At 44.9% G+C, this 19,725-nt stretch overlaps 2 protein-coding genes and 1 pseudogene across 4 annotated transcripts in view; 2 read left to right on the top strand and 1 right to left on the bottom strand.

Annotated features, from left to right (window-relative positions):
• Positions 1 to 19,725, bottom strand: part of hdac11 (histone deacetylase 11) — a 176,189-nt gene that overhangs the window by 16,178 nt on the left and 140,286 nt on the right. For both annotated transcript variants that reach the window (XM_033633015.2, XM_078167731.1), the window contains exon 9: positions 5,672 to 5,768. In XM_033633015.2, coding sequence (XP_033488906.1) covers positions 5,672 to 5,768 — 97 coding nt within the window. The remainder of the gene's footprint in view (positions 1 to 5,671; positions 5,769 to 19,725) is intronic.
• Positions 7,024 to 10,950, top strand: LOC144463451 (uncharacterized; annotated as a pseudogene). Its single transcript, XR_013491592.1, has one exon. The product of XR_013491592.1 is annotated as an uncharacterized LOC144463451 (transcript).
• Positions 15,361 to 18,340, top strand: LOC144463439 (uncharacterized). The gene has a single exon (XM_078167654.1). It carries the CDS (start codon positions 15,390 to 15,392, stop codon positions 17,235 to 17,237), a length of 1,848 nt encoding a protein of 615 aa, XP_078023780.1. The 5' UTR covers positions 15,361 to 15,389; the 3' UTR covers positions 17,238 to 18,340.

Consider the following 19,725-nt stretch of genomic DNA (forward strand, 5'->3'; position numbering starts at 1 on the left):
GGACGCCCCAGGACACGCTGGAGGGATTACATCACCCGGCTGGCCTGGGAACACTTCGGGGTTCCCACGGAAGAGCTGATGGAAGTGGCTGGGGAGAGGACTGTCTGGGCTTCTTTGCTGAGGCTGCTGCCCTCGCAACCCGGACCCGGATAAGTGGAGGACGACGAGTACGAGTACGAGTTTCCTGTCTAATCTTATTAATGACCTGCTCTTGTGTGCCTTCCCTGATAGGTTTCACCTGTCCTCACCTCCTGCTCACCTACAGTAGTTTCACTCCCTAAAAATACCAGCAAAGTTCTTTTGTTCTTTGTCACCTTGTTGTCTGTGTCTCTCCCAGTGATTTCTTCCAGCAGTTCAAATAAACACAAGAAGTTTGTGCTCTAGAGAAAGGATCAGCACTCAGTGAATAACCTCCTAAGCCCTATGATAAGATATTATGGCCAGGCTTAACTATACAGACCAGTGAGCAGTGTTAACTAACATGTCTTTGGGGTCATCGGGTGGGAACCTCCTTTCACCAGTGTTTCGTCTAGTTGGTCCCACGACACCTCCAGGAGGCTAGACAGTGATCTCTGGCGTCCCAGAGACACTCCCCTAATGCCAGGTCTCACTGCTCCCCGCACAAACCCAACAACCTCCTATACCTTCCTTACACATAGATTTCTCAGCCCAAACAGCACTGCCACCTTCAACAAACCCAGGCTCCGTACATGCGAGCTCCAGTTAGAGACAGTGCTGATACTTTCCTAGCACATTCACCATACTCTATTTCACACGCTACATAGCATAACTCCAATATAAGCTAAAGGTAAAGGAGATAAACTCACAGGATCAGCAAACACACTCACCTTGCAGCATGGTCTCAAACAAAAGGGATTCAAATAGGCCACTCCCACACTTAAATAACCTTCCTCTTGCTGGTTTTTTTCCTGAGAGGACTGATTGGTGGATCTCTCCACCTGATCTCAAGGAGTTATGTACCCTGCTTAGTAGTTCCCCCTGCTGGCCCCCCAACTGACATTATTTTTTCTCTTCCAAATCCACTGACTTGCTCTGGCTGCTTCATCTGACATTTCCTTCACTGTCTTCATCAAACTCTGTCCCCACACTCCAAGTTCTCCCAGGAGCGAGACAGTTGATCTTGCTATGAATCCCCTACACCCCACTTCCACTGGACAAATCCTAGTTTTCCATCCACGCTGCTCAGCTTCTGCTCCTAAGTCTGCATATCTAAGCTTTTTTCTTTCATAGGCTTCTTTCACTGAGTCTTCCCAAGGAACTGTCAGCTCAATGAAATAAACTATCCGTTGACTCACTGACCACAACACTATGTCAGGCCTCTGCTTGGTACAAACTATTTCCTGGGGAACAACAAGGTTTCCCCCTAAATCTACTTGCATTTCCCAATCACAAGCACCTTCTAGGCGGCCACACCCTTGCCTCCTTACTAGCTTATCCCTTCTGTATTTCTCCCCCTCACGGACAAACTGAATTGCTAAACTCCTATTCTTAACACCTTCTGAATTTACTTGTCTTCATTTCCCTTCGATGCCTGCAGCTAAAAATTCCAACACCTGGTTATGTTGCCATGCATATCGGCCTTGTGACAAGCTAACTTTACAGCCTGACAAAATATGCTTTAAGGTTGCGGTACCTGAACACAATGGGCATGATGGGTCCCCATTTACCCACAGTTTTAGGTTCTGGGGGGTTGGTAACACATCGTATGTAGCCCCTACCAGGAATCTAATATGATTCTTCTCCATACTCCACAGGTCCCTCCAACTAAGCTTCCTCTTCTCTACACTTTTCTAATTCAACCACTGTGCCTGTTTAGCCTGGGCCACTACCTTTGCACCCCTTAATATCTCCTCCTGTCTACATATCTGTTCCATGACCAGCTTTCTTTTATCTTTGAGACGTGCTTTATTCCATACCAGTTTGCCTGAGCCAAGCCCCAGGCCTCCCCAGCCAAACTAAACATTACCTACAATCTGTGCATGCCTAAGAGCTATCTCTGCCTCCTGAACTGCCGATCTTGGGTTCCACTTCCTCCCCTTGGTTGGATTTGGAACCACACTCCTAACTACCACATCCTTACTCCTAGATAACAAGAGCTCTGTCCTGACCTTGGTACATTTAAATTCCTCTGTTAAACTAGATACTGGCACCTACCTATATTAGGAAGTGGTTGGGCGCTCCTAGGTGCCTAACTGACCTTTCAATTCTCTCCACAACGAATACTGGAATTTCATAAACTGACAATGGCCACATTAACCTAGGATATAGCCCAGATTGCAAACACCACAACTTCAACTTTCCTGGAAGTTCTGATTTATCTATTCTATCCAATCCTTCCGCCACATCTTTTCTAAATTTCACCACCTGTTCCTCATCATTCAACTTCACATTGTACCACCTACCTAAGCTCTTTACTGACTTTTCCCAAATTGTTGGGATTTCCTCATCATCTATGACAAACTTCCTATCACTTAACTTCCCTCTATGTATCAAGATGCTTCTAGACTTACTAGGCTTGATCTTCATGCTGGCCCACTTGAGGTTCTTATTTACCTTCTCTAGTAGCCTCTTTGTACATGGCATTGTTGTGGTCACCAGTGTCATGTCATCCATGCAAGCCCGAACTGGTGGAAGATGCAACCCCTTCTGCCGTCTCTCCCCACCTACCACCCACTTAGAAGCCCCGATAATTACTTCCATTGCCATAGTAAATGCTAATGGAGAAATTGTACACCCTGCCATGATGCCTATTTCTCGCCTCTGCCAAACTGTTGTGAAACCTGCTGTACTTACCTAATATCCTGAAAGTATGCTTTCACTAAGTTAACAACTAACTGTGGCACTTTGAAGTAGTCAAATGCACTCCAAATGAGGCTATGTGGTACTGAACCAAACACATTTGCAAGATCCAAAAATATAACATGCAGGTCCCTTTTTTATAATCTTCACCACCTGAATCTGGTGCCAGATCATGCTAGTATGCTCTAAACACCCTGCAAAACCTGGTATTCCTGCCTTCTGCACCATAGTATCTATTAAGCTATTCCTTTCTAAGTAGCTAGAAAGCTAGCTAGCTAGCTAATCTCTGCGCTACTACACTAAAGAAAATCTTCCCCTCTACATTCAAGAGAGAAATCATCCGGAATTGGCTAAGGTCCACAGACTCCTTCTCCTTAGGAATAAGGACGCCCACTGCTCTACGCCATGCTCTTTAATTTGTTTCTCCCAAATTATTCTTAGCTGTTTCCACAAAAATTTAAGGATATCAGGTGCACTTTTATAAATCCTGTAGGAGACTCCATGAGAAGCCTTTGCACGCCTGACCACCTCCTGAGCTTCCTTCCACCTAGGTGGCCTGACATCCATCTCATGCTCTATCCCTCCTAATGGAGGGATATCCGGTGGGAAACCTACTACCCTATTCTTCTCTAAATCTGAATATGTATTTCTTAAATATTCTTCAACCTCTAGCCTTGCTGCTTTAAGCTGCCCTCCCTTTTGCTGGCTGAACAATCCTTTAACAAACTTAAAAGGGTCCCTGAAAAAACCTGTCATTACATGTTCCTTCTTCCTCCTCTTTTTCCTGAGATGCTCTGCCCTTCTAAGAACTGCTAACCTGCTTCTCAACTCCTCTTGCAACACATTAATTCCCTCCCTTTCTTCTTCTGTAGCCCTTTTCCATTGCTTTCTTAACTGTCTCCTTTCCTTAACTAACTTCTCTATTTCTTTTTGCCGCCTAGACTTACCTGACTGTACCCTTTCACTCCTCTTTCTCTCATGCACCCCAAACCTCTCTGCACCATATGAGTAAATTATATCTCCCATTTTTTCTAATCTTGCTATTGCATTTCCTCTAAGCCTACTTAAGATTACTGACAAATCTCTATTAACTATCTCCCATTCTTTACTGTCATTTGCCCTAGGCCACTTTAACCTTTTGATCTATGGTTCTCTCTCTGACTGGCATACTGACCTCAGTGTCACCTGCATCCTCTCTTACTACCCCCTCCTCCTCCTCCTCAGTGACAGTGTTACTGATATCCTGCGAACTGTGGTTTTCTACCTGCCACTGGACTTCATCCGACTGACTCGACTGGAAGTAGTGATCAATGCGGCTACTCTGCCCTTTCTTTGCCACACACTTCTTCTTTTCCTGATGAGTTCTGAGGCCTTTTATTGGTGTTACTTTCTGCCAGATGCAAGGACAAACCTGAAGCATCTTGTTCTCGACTGTGCTACTTTTATCCTCTACAGATGTGCTCACCTTGCCCTGAGTGCTGCTAATTCTAGCCCTGGTGGATAGGTCAGTGCCCCTACCCTTCACTGAGTCACAGATCCAATGCATAGTCGTGCCCGTTCCAATGTCTGTTACCGTGTAATCCACCTGTGAGTCATTTTCCACCCCAGCTCTCGCTGACTCTTGGGGTATTTTCCCTATGTTGGCTGTAGCTAATTTTGGTTGTAGTAAGGCTGCTAAGCCTCACCACTGCAACCATGGGTTGCTAGCCCATGCCAGCACCTTTGGTGTCTTCTTACTAGTGCTTTGGTTTTCTTGGAGTTCAGTATTCCCAGTGTTCTGGATGTGTTTTTGGATTTTTCTTTTACCTGTTATTTGCCTGTCTCTGGACCCTCTCAGGTAGTAAGCCCATTCTGTCCCATCAGTCTGTTCTGTGCTTGGGACCAAACCTATACTGTTGAGAAACTCTGACAGATAATTGCTACAGTATTTGTAATGCGACAGAATTTCCTTTTACACAAGGAGAGTAAAGGCTTATAAAACACATTTCTGCTCACTGAATTCTTTATCTAAAGAATACTCAGATATGTAAATCTGCAGGAGTGCTCTACTTAATTAGTATGTATATTTCCAACAATAATTATTGCAAATGATAAAAAAGGTTAATTAGGAAACCTTTATGTTTCAAAATTCAAACAGAATTAAGCTGCAAAAGCAGGAAAGAACAATGTAATAGTATGTGAAACAGATTTCTTGGTAGTTTTTCCAAGTCTAGCCTAGTTTTTAAGGAGATGTTAAAGAAAAAGTGTAAAAATTGTCAGCTTTGGTCTTAAAAGATACAGGAAATAAATGTGTCTTGTAGGAAAAATATGAAGCAAAATAGAACGACGTGTTTTTTTGTTGTTGTTTTTTTTTTAAATCTTAAACAAGCCAGAATGTATATTTCTTTCACTTTCTTAAAGGGTAGAGCTGTTTATAAAATGTTTTAAATTCAATGAGTTGCAGAACACAAGATAGCTAAAGGATGGGGAGAAAAATAAAGGTGATGTTTGTCCCTAGAGTATTATTAGAACTGGGTATATGGTTGTTGTCAGATCAGCTTTAATGTATTGACAAATTAATTTGTGTAATTTCTGCTCAGTGTTAATAGAGTGAGTGGTAGTGCAGCGGGAAATCACAGCATAATTAAACTGGCACTGTGTGACACCTAGGGGTTGGAACTGGAGGAGCAAGCCCCCTTCACTCCATCCTCAACCTCCAACCAGGCATCAGGGGCAGTGTGGAGCTTATTTTTGTGACCAGAAAACATAACATTTCAGTACATGGGTACAAATAACATATTAGGCTTATTGAAATTCTATTTAGAAAAAAAAAAGCAAGTGTGAGAAAAAAACTGATGGTGCTTTCACTCACCTTTGGCATATCCGTCCCCTGGATATATGTAAGGATTATACACATCCATAATGAACACTCGCCTGTCATCCAAGAAATCACGCTCGTATCCATTTCCCTACAACAGAGCAGAATCACAACTTTGATCAAAACTGCAATTACTGCCTCACGGTTGTACGCCTCCCCAAACCAGTCAGTTTTCCATGTCTGTGAAAACATGGATGCTTCACACACATTTTCCCCCCGACAGCACAGATGAGCTGTACAATCAGCATAGTTTCAAGGTGGACACCCGAGATTAGTGTCACCAGTTGAGCGTCTGACGAAATATCTCCCCTTTAACAAGATCATATTTCTCCTGTCTTAGCTTCTCTGCACTGGCTCCCTATAAAATCCAGAACTGAAATTAAAATCCTACTGTTAACTTATAAAGCTCTAAATGGTCAGGCTCCGTCATATCTTAGAGAGCTCATAGTGCCTTATTATCCTACTAGAACATTGCACTCTGAGAACGCAGGGTTACTCGTGGTCCCTAAAGTCTTCAAAAGTAGATCAGGAGCCAGAGCCTTCAGCTATCAGGCTCCTCGCCTGTGGAATCATCTTCCTGTTACGGTCTGGGAGGCAGACACCATCTCCACATTTAAGACTAGACTTAAGACTTTCCTCTTTGATAAAGCTTATAGTTAGGGCTGGCTCAGGCTTGCCCTGTACCAGCCCCTAGTTAGGCTGACTTAGGCCTAGTCTGCCGGAGGACCCCCCTATAATACAACGGGCACCTTCTCTCCTTCTCTCTCTCTCTCTCTCTCTCTCGTATCCTATTACTGCATCTTGCTAACTCGGCCATTCTGGATGTCATTAACTCGGCTTCTTCTCCGGAGCCTTTGTGCTCCACTGTCTCTCAGATTAACTCATATCGCAGCGGTGCCTGGATAGCGTGACGTGTGTGGTTGTGCTGCTGCCGTGGTCCTGCCAGATGCCTCCTGCTGCTGCTGCCATCATTAGTCATTAGTCATACTTCTACTGTTATTATACACATATGATTATTGTCACACATGTATACTGCCAGATATTAATATATACCTTCAACATATTGTACCACATTAGCCAGAACTATAACTATAATATTATTATTTTCATTAATGTTGTTGTAAGCTACTGTCATTACCGTCTGTCCTGCATCTCTCTCTCTCTCTCTCTCTCTCTCTCTCTCTCTCTTTCTGTCTCATTGTGTCATACAGATTACTGTTAATTTATTATGCTGATCTGTTCTGTACGACATCTATTGCACGTCTGTCCGTCCTGGAAGAGGGATCCCTCCCCAGTTGCTCTTCCTGAGGTTTCTACCATTTTTGTTCCCCGTTAAAGGGTTTTTTTTTTGGGGTTTTTCCTTATCCGCTGTGAGGGTCCAAAGGACAGAGGGATGTTGTATGCTGTAAAGCCCTGTGAGGCAAATTGTGATTTGTGATATTGGGCTTTATAAATAAAATTGATCGATTGATTGATTGATTGATTGATTGATTGATTAATTGATTGATTTTGTTCCCAAGATATGGTGTTGAGTAATGGCTCTAAGTGTTTTTGCGGAACATTGTGATTTCACAGTGAAGTTGACCTAAGACCTTTTGGACGTTAATGTCATCAGTTCATCATTAAACCCTATTAGACATTTGTGTGAAGTTTTTTCATGATTACCATATGAATTCTTGACTTATGGCCAAAAACATGTTTGTGGGGTCACAGTGACCTTGACCTTTGACCACCAAACTGAACGCGGTGTACAGAGAGGCAGTTAGAGCTACAGGCTACATTGAGGCTAAAAGCAGAGTTCAAATGACGTTTTTCCAACAACTTTTTATGTCGGGGCTTCAAGACACTTGGATCACTGGTCAGAGAGGGGGGGCGAGCGAGAGGTCCGCGGTTGTTTATAACGTAATGTTATAGATAATTGTTTTATGTGTTTTAATGTTTCCTTGTATTAGTTTGCACTCTTGTGGACATAATGCAGAAAAAAAAAATATTCGAATGGTTCGAACCTATGAGTTATTTTTAGAAGGAATATTCGAACGTCATTTTTGAGCAATTTTAACAGCCCTACTGTGTTCTTGGACATTTTAATCTGGGTCGCTGTCAGGTACCTGTCTAGGTGTGCAGTTGTGCTGCTAGCCACTTCTCCCTCGGATTTCCGTAAGTTTTGTGAGGACTCTAAAACTTCACCAGAGCCTCCCTCAGCATATGGGTCTGTAGATAATGGCATAATGTCATTTTTGGGTGCACTATCCCTTTAAAACAGTGAGTGGGTTTATGTACACCCTGACTGAAGCCAATGGAATCTAATAATGAGATAAATGCGGTAGCCAGGGAGTCATTATCAACGTCAACATGAATGTGAAAATCGCCTACAATAATAACTTTATCTGATTGAAGAACTAAATTGGACAAAAACTCTGAGAATTCAGATACAAATTCAGAATATGGGCCAGTATGGAGATATTTTGTGGTTTCAATTATGTGTTTTTGGACGTTTGAATCTGGGGCGCCGTAAGCCTCCATTAGGTGGAGTTGCGTTGCTACCCCCTCTGTCCTTGGATCTCCGCAAGTGTTGTGAGGACTCTAAAACTTAAGGCCTTTCTCTATGCAGATTTGCTCTTTGTTCTTCATGAATGATTTACTCAGCATCTGTATTGAGCCCCTGCTTGTGTCAGAAAGTAAAGACATAGCATTACCGATGAGCCATGGCTCAAAATGAATAAACGTCTATTTCTGGAATACAGCCATGTACCTCTGGAGCCTTGAAAACGTCATCAAGGTTAACACAGTTCTCAGGGCTTATTAGTGGTGGATACAAGGCACTGAGCTGAATACACAAAGTAAGACTAAAATATGATAATCAGACATCTGAAAAATGTTGAGTCATTGTTCTCTACAGCTGGAATTACCGCAGTCCACTAACAGTGACCTGATAAAAAGGCCTGTAGCAAAGAGGATTTAGCTGGCTATTTACCAACACTAAAGATGTAAATGGACCCAAGTGCAGTTCCTCAGTCACAGTAGGGTTACAGTGTTTCTGAACGCACAGGAACATTAGCTTCATATTGACTTGTTTACTTAGCTAATATTAGTTAGCACATCAGCTATTACAGCAAGATAGAAGGTACGCCTGTAACTGAGCCGCTAATTAACATTTGTCACTTTGCAAGGTGACTAACATTTTTTATTTTTGTTGATACGGTTAGAGTTTTTAGAGTGTGACACTGGACTCAGATGACAAAATCACCCCCACAGCTGCTTTTACGAGCGGACGGGCAGGTACAAGGGAGCCCATATGTGAGGTGCATCAGTCAGGGGCCATGGAAGGTGGGGAAGAGCGTGTCGTGTGAGCCAAACACCTAAGGGCCCTGACCTTTGCAGGAGGGAGTTCTGTGTCTGGCAATGGGTATCTGGAATGACTTACAGGCTGTAGCCAACCTTCCAGATGCAGGGGTAGACAACAAAAAGTTGTCATGCAGCATACAGACAGTCTGATGCATGTCAGTCCGGGTCCATGTCATTGGTTCGACAGCCCATTGGTTCAACATCCCATTAGTCCGACTGTCCGCGGTGCTGAACGGCTCACGGCAGGTGTATGGTGCGCCACGACTGGCTTGAGGCGGAGCAGGCTCACGGCTTATGAGTTTGTCACTTTCTTTTTCATTTTAACCCACATCATGATCTTTTCCTGACCCTAACCAAGTGGTTTTTGTGCCTAAACCTAACCAGACCTTAACCACAGGGCATCATGATGATTTCGGAACGGACTTCGGAACAATGAGTTTACTATGGTTGGAACAATGGGATGTCGAACCAATGGGCAGTTCCCTGTCAGTGCAGATTTCATTCTGAGAACATGCTGGAGAGATTATATATCTCATCTGGCCTGGGAACACCTTGGGATCTCCCAGGAGGAGTTGGAAAGCGCTGCTAGGAAGAGGGAACTCTGTATGAACTTTGCTCATCCTGCTGCCCCTGCCCAGGATAAGCAGATTAAAATGGATGGATAACTGCCTACATATTAGATGAGGGCAGATTGGTGCCTCATCACCCTGACATGCTGGCGTATTGCGGTAAGCGTGTTGTGTCATTTCCGGTGTTTCTGTGAGAACATGTCTGTGCTGCTCCAGCGAACTCTACTAGCTTGCTTTCAGTTGCTTAACATCTAATTCAAGTCTTAACCCACACTAGTTCTGTTTAGGCACTTGCTCTCCTCCTTTTTACGTCTTTCTTGCTAATCTCTTAGCTGTTGTTTGCACGCTATTAGCCTTGTTAGCTACATTAGCTTAACAATTAGCGATGGCTTCTCCTTCTGCTCTTTCTTGCTCTTTGTGCCAGATGTTTAGCTATGCCTCTGCCTCCTTTAGCGACAGTGGTAATTGTAACAAGTGTAGTTTATTAGCTGCGTTGGAGGCAAGGCTCAGTGAATTAGAAGCGCAGCTCTGCACCATGGAAAATCACTCGGTAGCTGCGGTAGTTAGCCAACCCCCTGTAGCCGGTGCGGAGCCACATAGCATAGCCTCTGCTAGCGATCCCCCGGTAACCCCCCGTGCAGCCAGGAGGCTGGGTAACTGTCCGGGAGAAGCATAGTTCCAAGCCGAAGCCCACGGTTCACCACCAGCCTGTTCATGTTTCTAACTGCTTTTCCCCACTCAGTGACACACCCGCTGAGGAGAAAACTCTGATCATTGGCAGCTCTATTCTGAGAAACGTGAAGTTAGCAACACCAGTGGCCATAATCAAATGTATCCCTGAGGCCAGAGCGGGCGACACTGAATCAAATTTAAAACTGATGGCTAAAGCTAAAGGTAGATTTAGCAAGATCGTTATTCACGTTGGCGGCAATGACACCCGGGTTACGCCAATCGGAGGTCACTAAAATGAATGTTGCCTCAGTGTGTGAATACGCAAAAACTACGTCGGACTCCGTTGTTTTCTCTGGACCCCTCCCAAATCTGACCACTGATGACATGTTTAGCCGCATGTCATCATTTAATCGCTGGCTGTCCAGGTGGTGTCCAGCAAACAATGTGGGTTTTGTTAATCATTGGCAAACTTTCTGGGGAAAACCTGGTCTTATTAGGAGAGACAGCATTCATCCAACCTGATCTCACAGAAATACATGAAATGACCACAACCTCTTAACACCGCATTCCGTGGTGGCAGCACGTAATGGGTTGAAATTACATGCCGGTACCACGGAAACAATGCCAACGTAAAATCAATTAGGATCCTTTTTCGTGGTGGACACACGGATTCCCTGATTGAGTAACGTCAAGTCAACCTCGTTTTCCTCAATGATATCTTTAACATTCCTGTATACACACACAAAAACAGGGAAGTGTCCTTGATAACTCAACAATATGACAGGTTAATGTCAAGGCCATGAAATAAAATAAATGTATTTTGCCAGCTTTTGATAGCGTAGGGCTTTAAGAGCATTGTGCTGTGGGCGGATGGGGTGCGTTCCACTACAGTTTTGTAGCTACTGTCTGCCGTGTGTGGGCTTCATTCCATTTCAGATTGCCGTCCGTCTGCCGTAACCGAATCCAAACACCACTAATAAATAAATAAATAAGAAGAAAAAAATAAGGCTGAGCACGGAAGAACCAGAGAGGAAACACCATCACATGGAGGGAGGCGGCCACCGTGGCAACCCAGCCACCCTCCACTCCACCAGGGGAGAGTGGACCCCAAGGTTGTACACTGCTCTGACATGTGTGCGCTTGCGTGCAAGACCAGCGAAAGCACGTGAACACACATGAACGCGGTGCCAATGTCTCACGGTCTCACGCAAGCGCACACACGTCAGTGCAGTGTACACAGAGGCAGTTAGAGCTACAGGCTACAATGAGACTAAACACAGAGTTCAAATGACGTTTTTCCAAACAACTTTTTATGTCGGGGCTTCAGGACACTTGGATCACTACGGACAAGCAGTATGGAGTTATTTTATGGTTTCAATTCTGTGTTCTTGGACGTTTTAATCTGGGTCGCTGTCAGCCATTAGGTGTGCGGTTGTGCTGCTAGCCACTTCTCCCTCGAATTTCCGTAAGTGTTGTGAGGACTCTAAAACTTCACCAGAGCCTCCCTCTGCATATGGGTGAGTAGATAATGGCTGAATTTTCATTTTAGGGTACACTGTCCCTTTAGCCACACCCTCGATCTAATTCTGACGTATGGAATTGAAATTGATAACCTAACAGTCTTGCCACAGAATCCCTCGCTATCGGATCATTATTTGATTACTTTTGATTTCCTTTTACTCGATTACACGCCACTCAGCAACAGTTACTATAGTAGATGTTTATCAGATAGTGCTGTCGCAAAATTTAAGGAAATGATTCCTCCGTCGTTAAATTTAATACCATGTCCTTTGTAGTGTAAGATTTAATCTTAAATCAGATAAAAGTATTAAACTTCATAAGTTGATTAAGAGTGAAGTTCATACAACCATGTTTTATGTTACAAGTTCCTATAAAGCTGTTTGTTATGCATCCATGTTTGATAAAAAAAATGTTACACAAGTTCATGTATTCACAGCACAAGGTTATGCATTCACATTGAAGAGCACACATACACCACACCATGTATTGTTTAATAATAACACACACACACTCTTTAATGTTTGTATTGCATGACACATGCTCTAAGCTCATATTGCATGAAAGCACAAAGAAAGTCCCTAAAGTTTATATGTTTTTAAAAAATAAAGTGAAAGCAGGCCCAAACCTAAGGTTGGAAAATTTGGGAAATTCCAGGCCTAAAGTGAAAGTGATTACACCATTAGAAACAGGCCTGTTCAGGATTGGACAAAAGGAAAAAGCTCGCCACCAATAGATTTGGGTCTAAGTGGGAAGGATTAACGAAAAGAGGTGGAGATTCTGTTGAACCTCCACCAGCATAAAAGAGAGCGCACTGAAAGCCAGTTTTCAGTCGTGCTCCGGAGCCTGACTCAATGAGTTGTATGTGCTGTTGCTTGTGAACACATTAAACTCGATTGCACCTGATTCTACTCGACTCCAGTGTTTCTTTAAGAGTTTGCCAACTGAACCTAAGGTACTAAATCAACATCAGAAGATGATCTGCAGGAGAAGTAGGAGACGAGGTCGGGTGCCATCTGGCCCACTTCCAGGCACCGATTTTCGCTTCTACAACTGGCAAGCCCGGCCAGGAGAGAGGGAAAGGTCAGAACCGGAGACCGGAGCACTGGACTGCATGCCAGACATACAGGTGGCCACCAAAATAAGGTAAGCAGAGCTTTTTTCTGCCTAAACCGGGTGTGTCTGGGGTGCAGTGCTGGGGCCACCCAGGTCAAAGGTATTTGGCAAATTTCCCTTCTCTAAAGAACCTAATTGTGGTGTGCTGATTGATTAAGGAACTAATTAAGGGCATAATTGAGATACAACTAACATCACTGGGGATGGTCGAGTCTGGTGCAATAAGTGTGATCTTGGAGCGGAAAGAGTGTACGTGTGAGTGTTGAATGTATGGTAACCAAGGTAACAAGAGATAGAGTATTTAAAGTATTAAGAAGACAAACAAGAATAAGAAGTGCACAAGTGTAAAAGAAACCTGTAAGAGTAATACAGGGAAGAGAAAAAGAACCGGTAAAAAAAAGAAACAGAGTAAATAAAGAGAAAAGAGATCAGCGAAGCATATCCGTGGTTACCGCTGCCTATCTTACTGGCGCCCCTTTAAGCCTGTAGAGGCGGGGGCGTTGTGTCAGACGGCAGGTCTGCGCGGGCGGAATGCCAAGCAAATAAAAGAGAAAATAAAGAGTTAAATACATGAGAGCATTTCTGTGGATACCGCTGTCAACCTTGCCAACATTCCTTTAAGCTTGAAAGAGCAGGAGTGAAAGGTAGGGAGGACAGGACTGAACGGGCAGAATGCCAAAGAGTTAAACATTAAAAGAGAACAGTAAGCAGATCGATCAGTGTATAAAGCTGTAACATATCTAAGTGTGACATATAAAACTGTTGTAAATACAGTAAAGTGTAATATAAAGATGTGAATAGTAGTTGTAAATATAGCAAAGTGTCGGATAAAGAGTAAATGTACAAAGACTGATAAATTACCAGATGACTGACCTAACAGACATAAGGAGGGGGTGAGGCATAGAGAAAGAAGAAAGAGACCTAACCAATAAATCAAGTACATAAGCTCCACTACTGTAATAAACTTTAACGAGGCGAGATCAGAGAGAAAAGGAAAGAGGAAAAAGAAGTATCTAAAGTAGATGGAAGTGGGAGATGATAGTGGAGATGAGATCATAGAAGAAGAACACTGTAGTACAGAGGGTCCTGTAGAATACAGAGGGATATGTACACACTTTTGGTTGGAAAGAACCTATGTAGATAACGAGGGGGCTGAGCATTGGCAGAACGAACAAGAAATCAAACAGAAGCTCTGGCAAATTACTAAATTCATCAACTTGGAAAAAGTAAAAGAAGAGTTTCCAGGTGCCCCATGGGAAGAGATTTTGCGTAAATTGTGGGTCCCTTATTCACTAAATCCTCTATTACAGAGCTTGTGTGATAATTATAAGAACGGACCAGTAGCTTCACTTCCTCTACACCAGATAAGTATACGAGGCCAAGACAGAGTGAGATACCCTCCACGGCTGCAAGTTGTTGTTGTGCCCAGAAAAGTTGAGTGGGAAACAGGTAAATTTGGGTGTTTAACCCAGGTTTCCCAAGGGGACGGGTCACACAAGTTAGAGTACAACCCATATAGAGAAAAGAAATATAAAACTGCCATAACAGTAGGGAAAATCATAGTACTAATACGCACAAAAGAGACAGACAAACTGCCAGAGATTCCAAGGACCAGTGAAGCCAAACAAGGCTTCATGGGAGCCGACCAGGGAAAGATGGAAAAAGGGGTTTTAACCCCAGTGGAGGTAGTAATGCGGCAACACCCAAGTGGAGTGAAACGCATTAAACGATGTGTGAACAAATGGCACAAAAGAACATCAGGAAAAAATCGTTGGCCTATGGAAGGTACTTTCAACCTGGCATGCTGTGATGAAGTAGAGTCAGAATTAAGACACATTGAAGCCAAAGACAAAAAAACCAACTATAAGATAAAAAACAAGAGAGCTAAGGAGAGGGAAGTACTAGAATGGTTCAGACAAGCAGGGGGAAGAAAACAGATGGTGCAGCTGGAGGAAAAGAAAAAAGAACACCAGGATCAGGAAGCAGTGATACCTACAGCTCCCGTGATGCCTACAGCACCACCCCTACCCACACCACCACCGCCCCCATACCCACAGGAGCCAGCACAGCCAATAATAGGACAATATCCACTAAGGGATGCAAAAGCCATGGAGATGGAGGGTCAATTGCTGGGGAAATTCACAGTGACCTTAACTAAAAACACTAAGCGAGAGGTCAAGAAAAAGAAACAGCAAGAACCACGGAAAAAGCTACCGCTGGAATCGGCGCCTCCCTCAGAGACAGACAGTACTGACGGATCGTCGGATGACGATGGGGACACAGAAGCCACTGACTTTGAATTATACACCAAGATGCATAATGGCAAGAAGGGAAGACATGCTGAGCAATCAACCGACCAGGAGATGGCAGGCCTCGCCAGTGCGGAAGGCACGCCCCCTAGAGAGAGGCAAGCACACAAAAGGAAGGAGAAGCTGAGGCGACTGAAGGAGGACTGATACGAGTCCTTCCATTCCAGTTACGCGAGCCTCCCTATGAAAAAGTCTGCTCACCATTCAAGCTGCTCGAGCCTCCTCTTTGGGGAATCCAAGTCCCCCACTGCAACATCACGAAGGAATGAGGAGGAGGGGCCAGTGTCGCAACCCAGACCCCTGAGTGCCATGATGGAACAGCAGTTGCAAATATGGATGGAAAAAGAGGCAGAGCGCCTTCGAAGGCTACAGGAGGAAGGGCGTCAGGGGACGGTTACCATCGACCCCACACCTCACTCGGGTCAGAAAATGAGAAATGAATCATCCAGTGGTTGCGAGGGTCCTGTGGAAGGTGCCTCACCAAAGAGCACTCAAGACTTACAGCTACTCCAGCAATTGGAAGGGGTAGCTCGACGATCTGAAGAGACAGTACAGTGCATGGCTCAGGAATTGGAGAAATTAAAAGAGCGGCTGGAGGAGGATGAAGCCTCTCAGCAGAGACAGAGGGAACCCCAAGTTAGCCCCACCACAGAGCATATCACTCTGACACTCCAAGGCACTATGGAGACCGACAGAGCACGGTCAGAGGAAGCACAGGCCACTGGCAAAGGACAGAAAGTAGACAGAAGAAGCCAAAACCGAGCTGGCATGACACTAAGAAATGGGAAATCAGTAGGAGGTGACCTACTGCTGGACCTGTCAGATGAAGAGACAGAAAGTTCCATGTGCCCCATTATAACAAAAACTGGTGGAAGAACACAGTACAAGCCCTGGCCCTTCATGGACATAATAGGCCTGGCAGAGCGTCTACCAGTGCTCACAGATGGAGCTGACAAATGGATCATGGCTTTAGAAGAAACCACAGCTGGTATACAGTTGGCAGTAGGAGATATCAAAGCTATACTCACCTATGTGGCAGGAAAACAAACCACCAAGGAGATATTTACAGATGCTAACCTGGGTACAGCCATTGGCACCAATGCACACGATGGGGTGAACTTTGGAGGCTACTGTTCCCGGGTGTGGCAGCAACTGAGAGCACACTACCCAGCAAAGAGAGACCCCTCCAAACTGGAGGGAGAGACCATGGGGGAAGATGAATGTCCCTCCAAGTTCCTACACAGCTTCCAGAAGAGGTGGAAGGAAGAGACAGGGGAAGCATGGAATGCTAATAAAACGACTCAGAGCATGTTCAAAATGATGGTTAAAAAAGCCATGCCAGAAGATGTGCAGCGACGCCTAGAGGGGGTGGTAGGATTGATGAAGATGGACTGGCCACTGTTTTCAGAGCATATTGTCCATCATGTGGAGCTCTACAGAAAAGACAAAAAGAAAATGGAAAAGGATAGCAAACAGCTAGCCAACAAGCTGACACAGCTACAGTTGGGAGAGCTAAGTAAGCTGGTTAAAAAAGAAAAAGAGAAAGAAAAAACTAAAGTTCAGGCCCCCATGGTAATGGCAAACCAAGCAACTCCCCAGGCCGTCCAGCCCCAAGCTCCTCCACAGCCAACCCCCACAGACCCAAACACAGCAGGAAATGACAATTCTGCTAATACCACGCATCATCATTATTATTACCAGGAGCAGGCACCAAGAGGAGGAGGCAATCAGCAGCCCCCAAGAGGGCGGGGCAGAGGTGGAACTAGAGGAGATACAACGTTTAGGGGAGGCTGGAAAGGAGGCCGAAACTACATACCAGGAAACCAGCATGTGCTCCAGCAAACCGTGCCCAACCAGCAACCAGGCCCGCCAGATATGGGTACAGGTTATCCAGGAGCTAATCCAGCTCTACCTGATAACCTGTGCTGGGGGTGTGGTCAACCAGGCCATATACGGGCCCACTGCCCTAGTAATCCATGGGACTGTCCAGCACAAAACTGGCCCAACACGGAGCAGACACGCCCTTGCTAGGGGTGCCCAGAGAAGCCTGAGGGGGAACTAATGTCACCACCAATATCACTGCAGTCACAAGACGAACCAACCATACCTGTTATCATTCACGATCGTGAATACCCTTTCATGGTGGACACGGGTGCCACATACTCGTGCATTGGAAAAGAAGGTTCCAGGTTCCCCCTCTCCACGTCATCTATAAAAACAATAGGCTTCTCTGGGAAATCACAAGTCATACCACTGACGGAACCCATTCCAATGCTTATTGCAGGCAAAGTTATATGTGCACCCTTGCTATATTCAGCCCATACCCCAGTAAACCTATTAGGGAGAGACATTTTATGCCCACTAAAAGCAAAAATCATGTGCACCCAAGATGGACTGTACTTGGATTTCCCTGACGAACCCCCACAACACATGATGCCACAGCTTCCCCAGAACACGATAGAAAAACAGCAAGCACTTGCCTACTGGCTCCAGCTGACACCAGAAGAGTCACACCTCAAACAGGCATGGACTGAATGGGAGGTGTGGATTCGACTTCACTATGACACAGCACATACCCCCACTTTGCCACTGCACTGCACGCTCATGTATGACAAAGATCTGACTCATGTAGATTACCAAGAATGTTGGGATGCAGTATTAAACAAGAAACCATGTCTAGTCACAAGTGAAGACATGTTTTTGGGACCAGAAGGCGTGGCAGCGGCTGTCCGCCTTCCAGAGGAATTGTCTGGATGGTTCCACGTACCAAATTCCACACCACACGTCACGCTGTTAGTGGCAGAAGGTTATGAGTCTCATCATCTTGGTCCTATGGTCAGGCGTGCCCTGCAGGTGCAAGAGTGGGAACCTACAAAGAATAAGTACATTCACATTTCAAAAGATAAACAGTTTATCAGGATCTCAGTCAAAGTAGGTGATGAAGCAGTAGCAGATAAGGTAATGGTAGATGGAAACACACTCACACACATGGTAGTTGCTGCAGAACATAGGGAAATGCTAAACCAGGTCCCACCCCAGTTGTGGACAGCCCATAAGACCGATGTGGGATTAATAAAATCAGCTCAACCTGTTCACATTAAACTAAAGCCACACGTTAACCTACCATATCAGAAACAGTATCCTCTCAAGCAGCATGCGATTGATGGTATCAGGCCAACGATTAAGGGTTTGGTGGAAGCAGGGGTCTTGGTTAAAATCAAAAGCCCCTGCAACACACCCATTTTTCCCATCAGGAAACCAAATTCAACAGACTACCGTCTGGTTCATGATTTGAGAGCAGTTAATGCCGTTATAGACGGCAAAGTACCACTCGTTCCAGACCCACACACATTGTTATCAAACATCCCACCAGACACCCAGTGGTACACAGTGATTGATTTGTGTTCAGCTTTCTTCAGCGTACCACTACATCCAGATTCACAATATCTGTTTGCCTTTATGTACGAAAATCAGCAATATATGTACTCGAGGCTCCCACAGGGGCTCTCGGAGTCGCCGTCGATCTTTAACCGCGTGCTGACACAAGACTTAGCGAGTTTGAACGTGCCAAGCACAGTCTTGCAGTACGTAGACGATCTGTTGATCTGTAGCCCCACAAAAGAACAATGTGAAAAAGACTCCATCGCTGTGCTCACAGCTCTAGCACAGGGAGGGCACAAGGTCAACAGAGATAAGCTGCAGTTCTGTCAGCAGTCTGTAGAGTACTTGGGCAGACAGTTGAGTGGGGACAAAAGATGTATTGCACCATCTCAGTTAGAGGCAGTGATCAAGGCCCCTCAACCGCAAACGGTGGGCCAGATGTCATCTTTTTTGGGCATGACAGGCTATAGCAGGCCGTGGATTTGTGACTATGCCATCAAAACTGCCCCAGCAGGTCAAGCAGGGCAGCAGGTCAAACCAATAACACAGCACAGTTGGTGTGGACAGAGGAAGCAGAAGGAGCATTCCAAGCTCTAAAAATAGACATGCAATCTGCTCCAGCACTGGGGACTCCTAACTATGCTAAATCTTTTCATTTATATGTAGCTGAAAGATCAGGCTTTGCTTGTGCTGTGCTTATGCAAGACACACCCACAGGAAAGCAACCTTTAGCCTATTACAGCACCAAGTTAGACAACATTGAAGCTGGGCTGCCACCCTGCTATCAGGGACTAGCTGCAGCCGTATTTGCATTTCAGAAGGCATCATCGCTGACCATGGGACACCCTGTGACGTTGTATACTTCCCATCAACTTCATGCGCTATTAACAAGTCCACGATTTGTTTTAACACAAGCCAAACACACGGGCTATGAGGTAATCCTATCAGCCCCTGAACTTAACATTCAGCGCTGTACTACCATTAACCCCGCCACCAAGCTGGTGTTACCAACTGAAGGTACGCCACATGACTGTATTCATGATACAGACAAATTTATGCGTGCAAGAGAAGATTTACACAACCAACCAATCCCAGCTAATCTCACATTGTTTGTTGATGGGTCATGCTTCCGTGATGC

This window comes from Epinephelus lanceolatus, chromosome 1 (assembly GCF_041903045.1).
Source record: "Epinephelus lanceolatus isolate andai-2023 chromosome 1, ASM4190304v1, whole genome shotgun sequence".
NCBI lineage: Eukaryota > Metazoa > Chordata > Actinopteri > Perciformes > Serranidae > Epinephelus > Epinephelus lanceolatus.

What these genes read in the sequence shown, in the direction of transcription:
- LOC144463439 (XM_078167654.1), top strand. Translation starts at nt 15,390, where the DNA reads ATGAAAAAGTCTGCTCACCATTCAAGCTGCTCGAGCCTCCTCTTTGGG.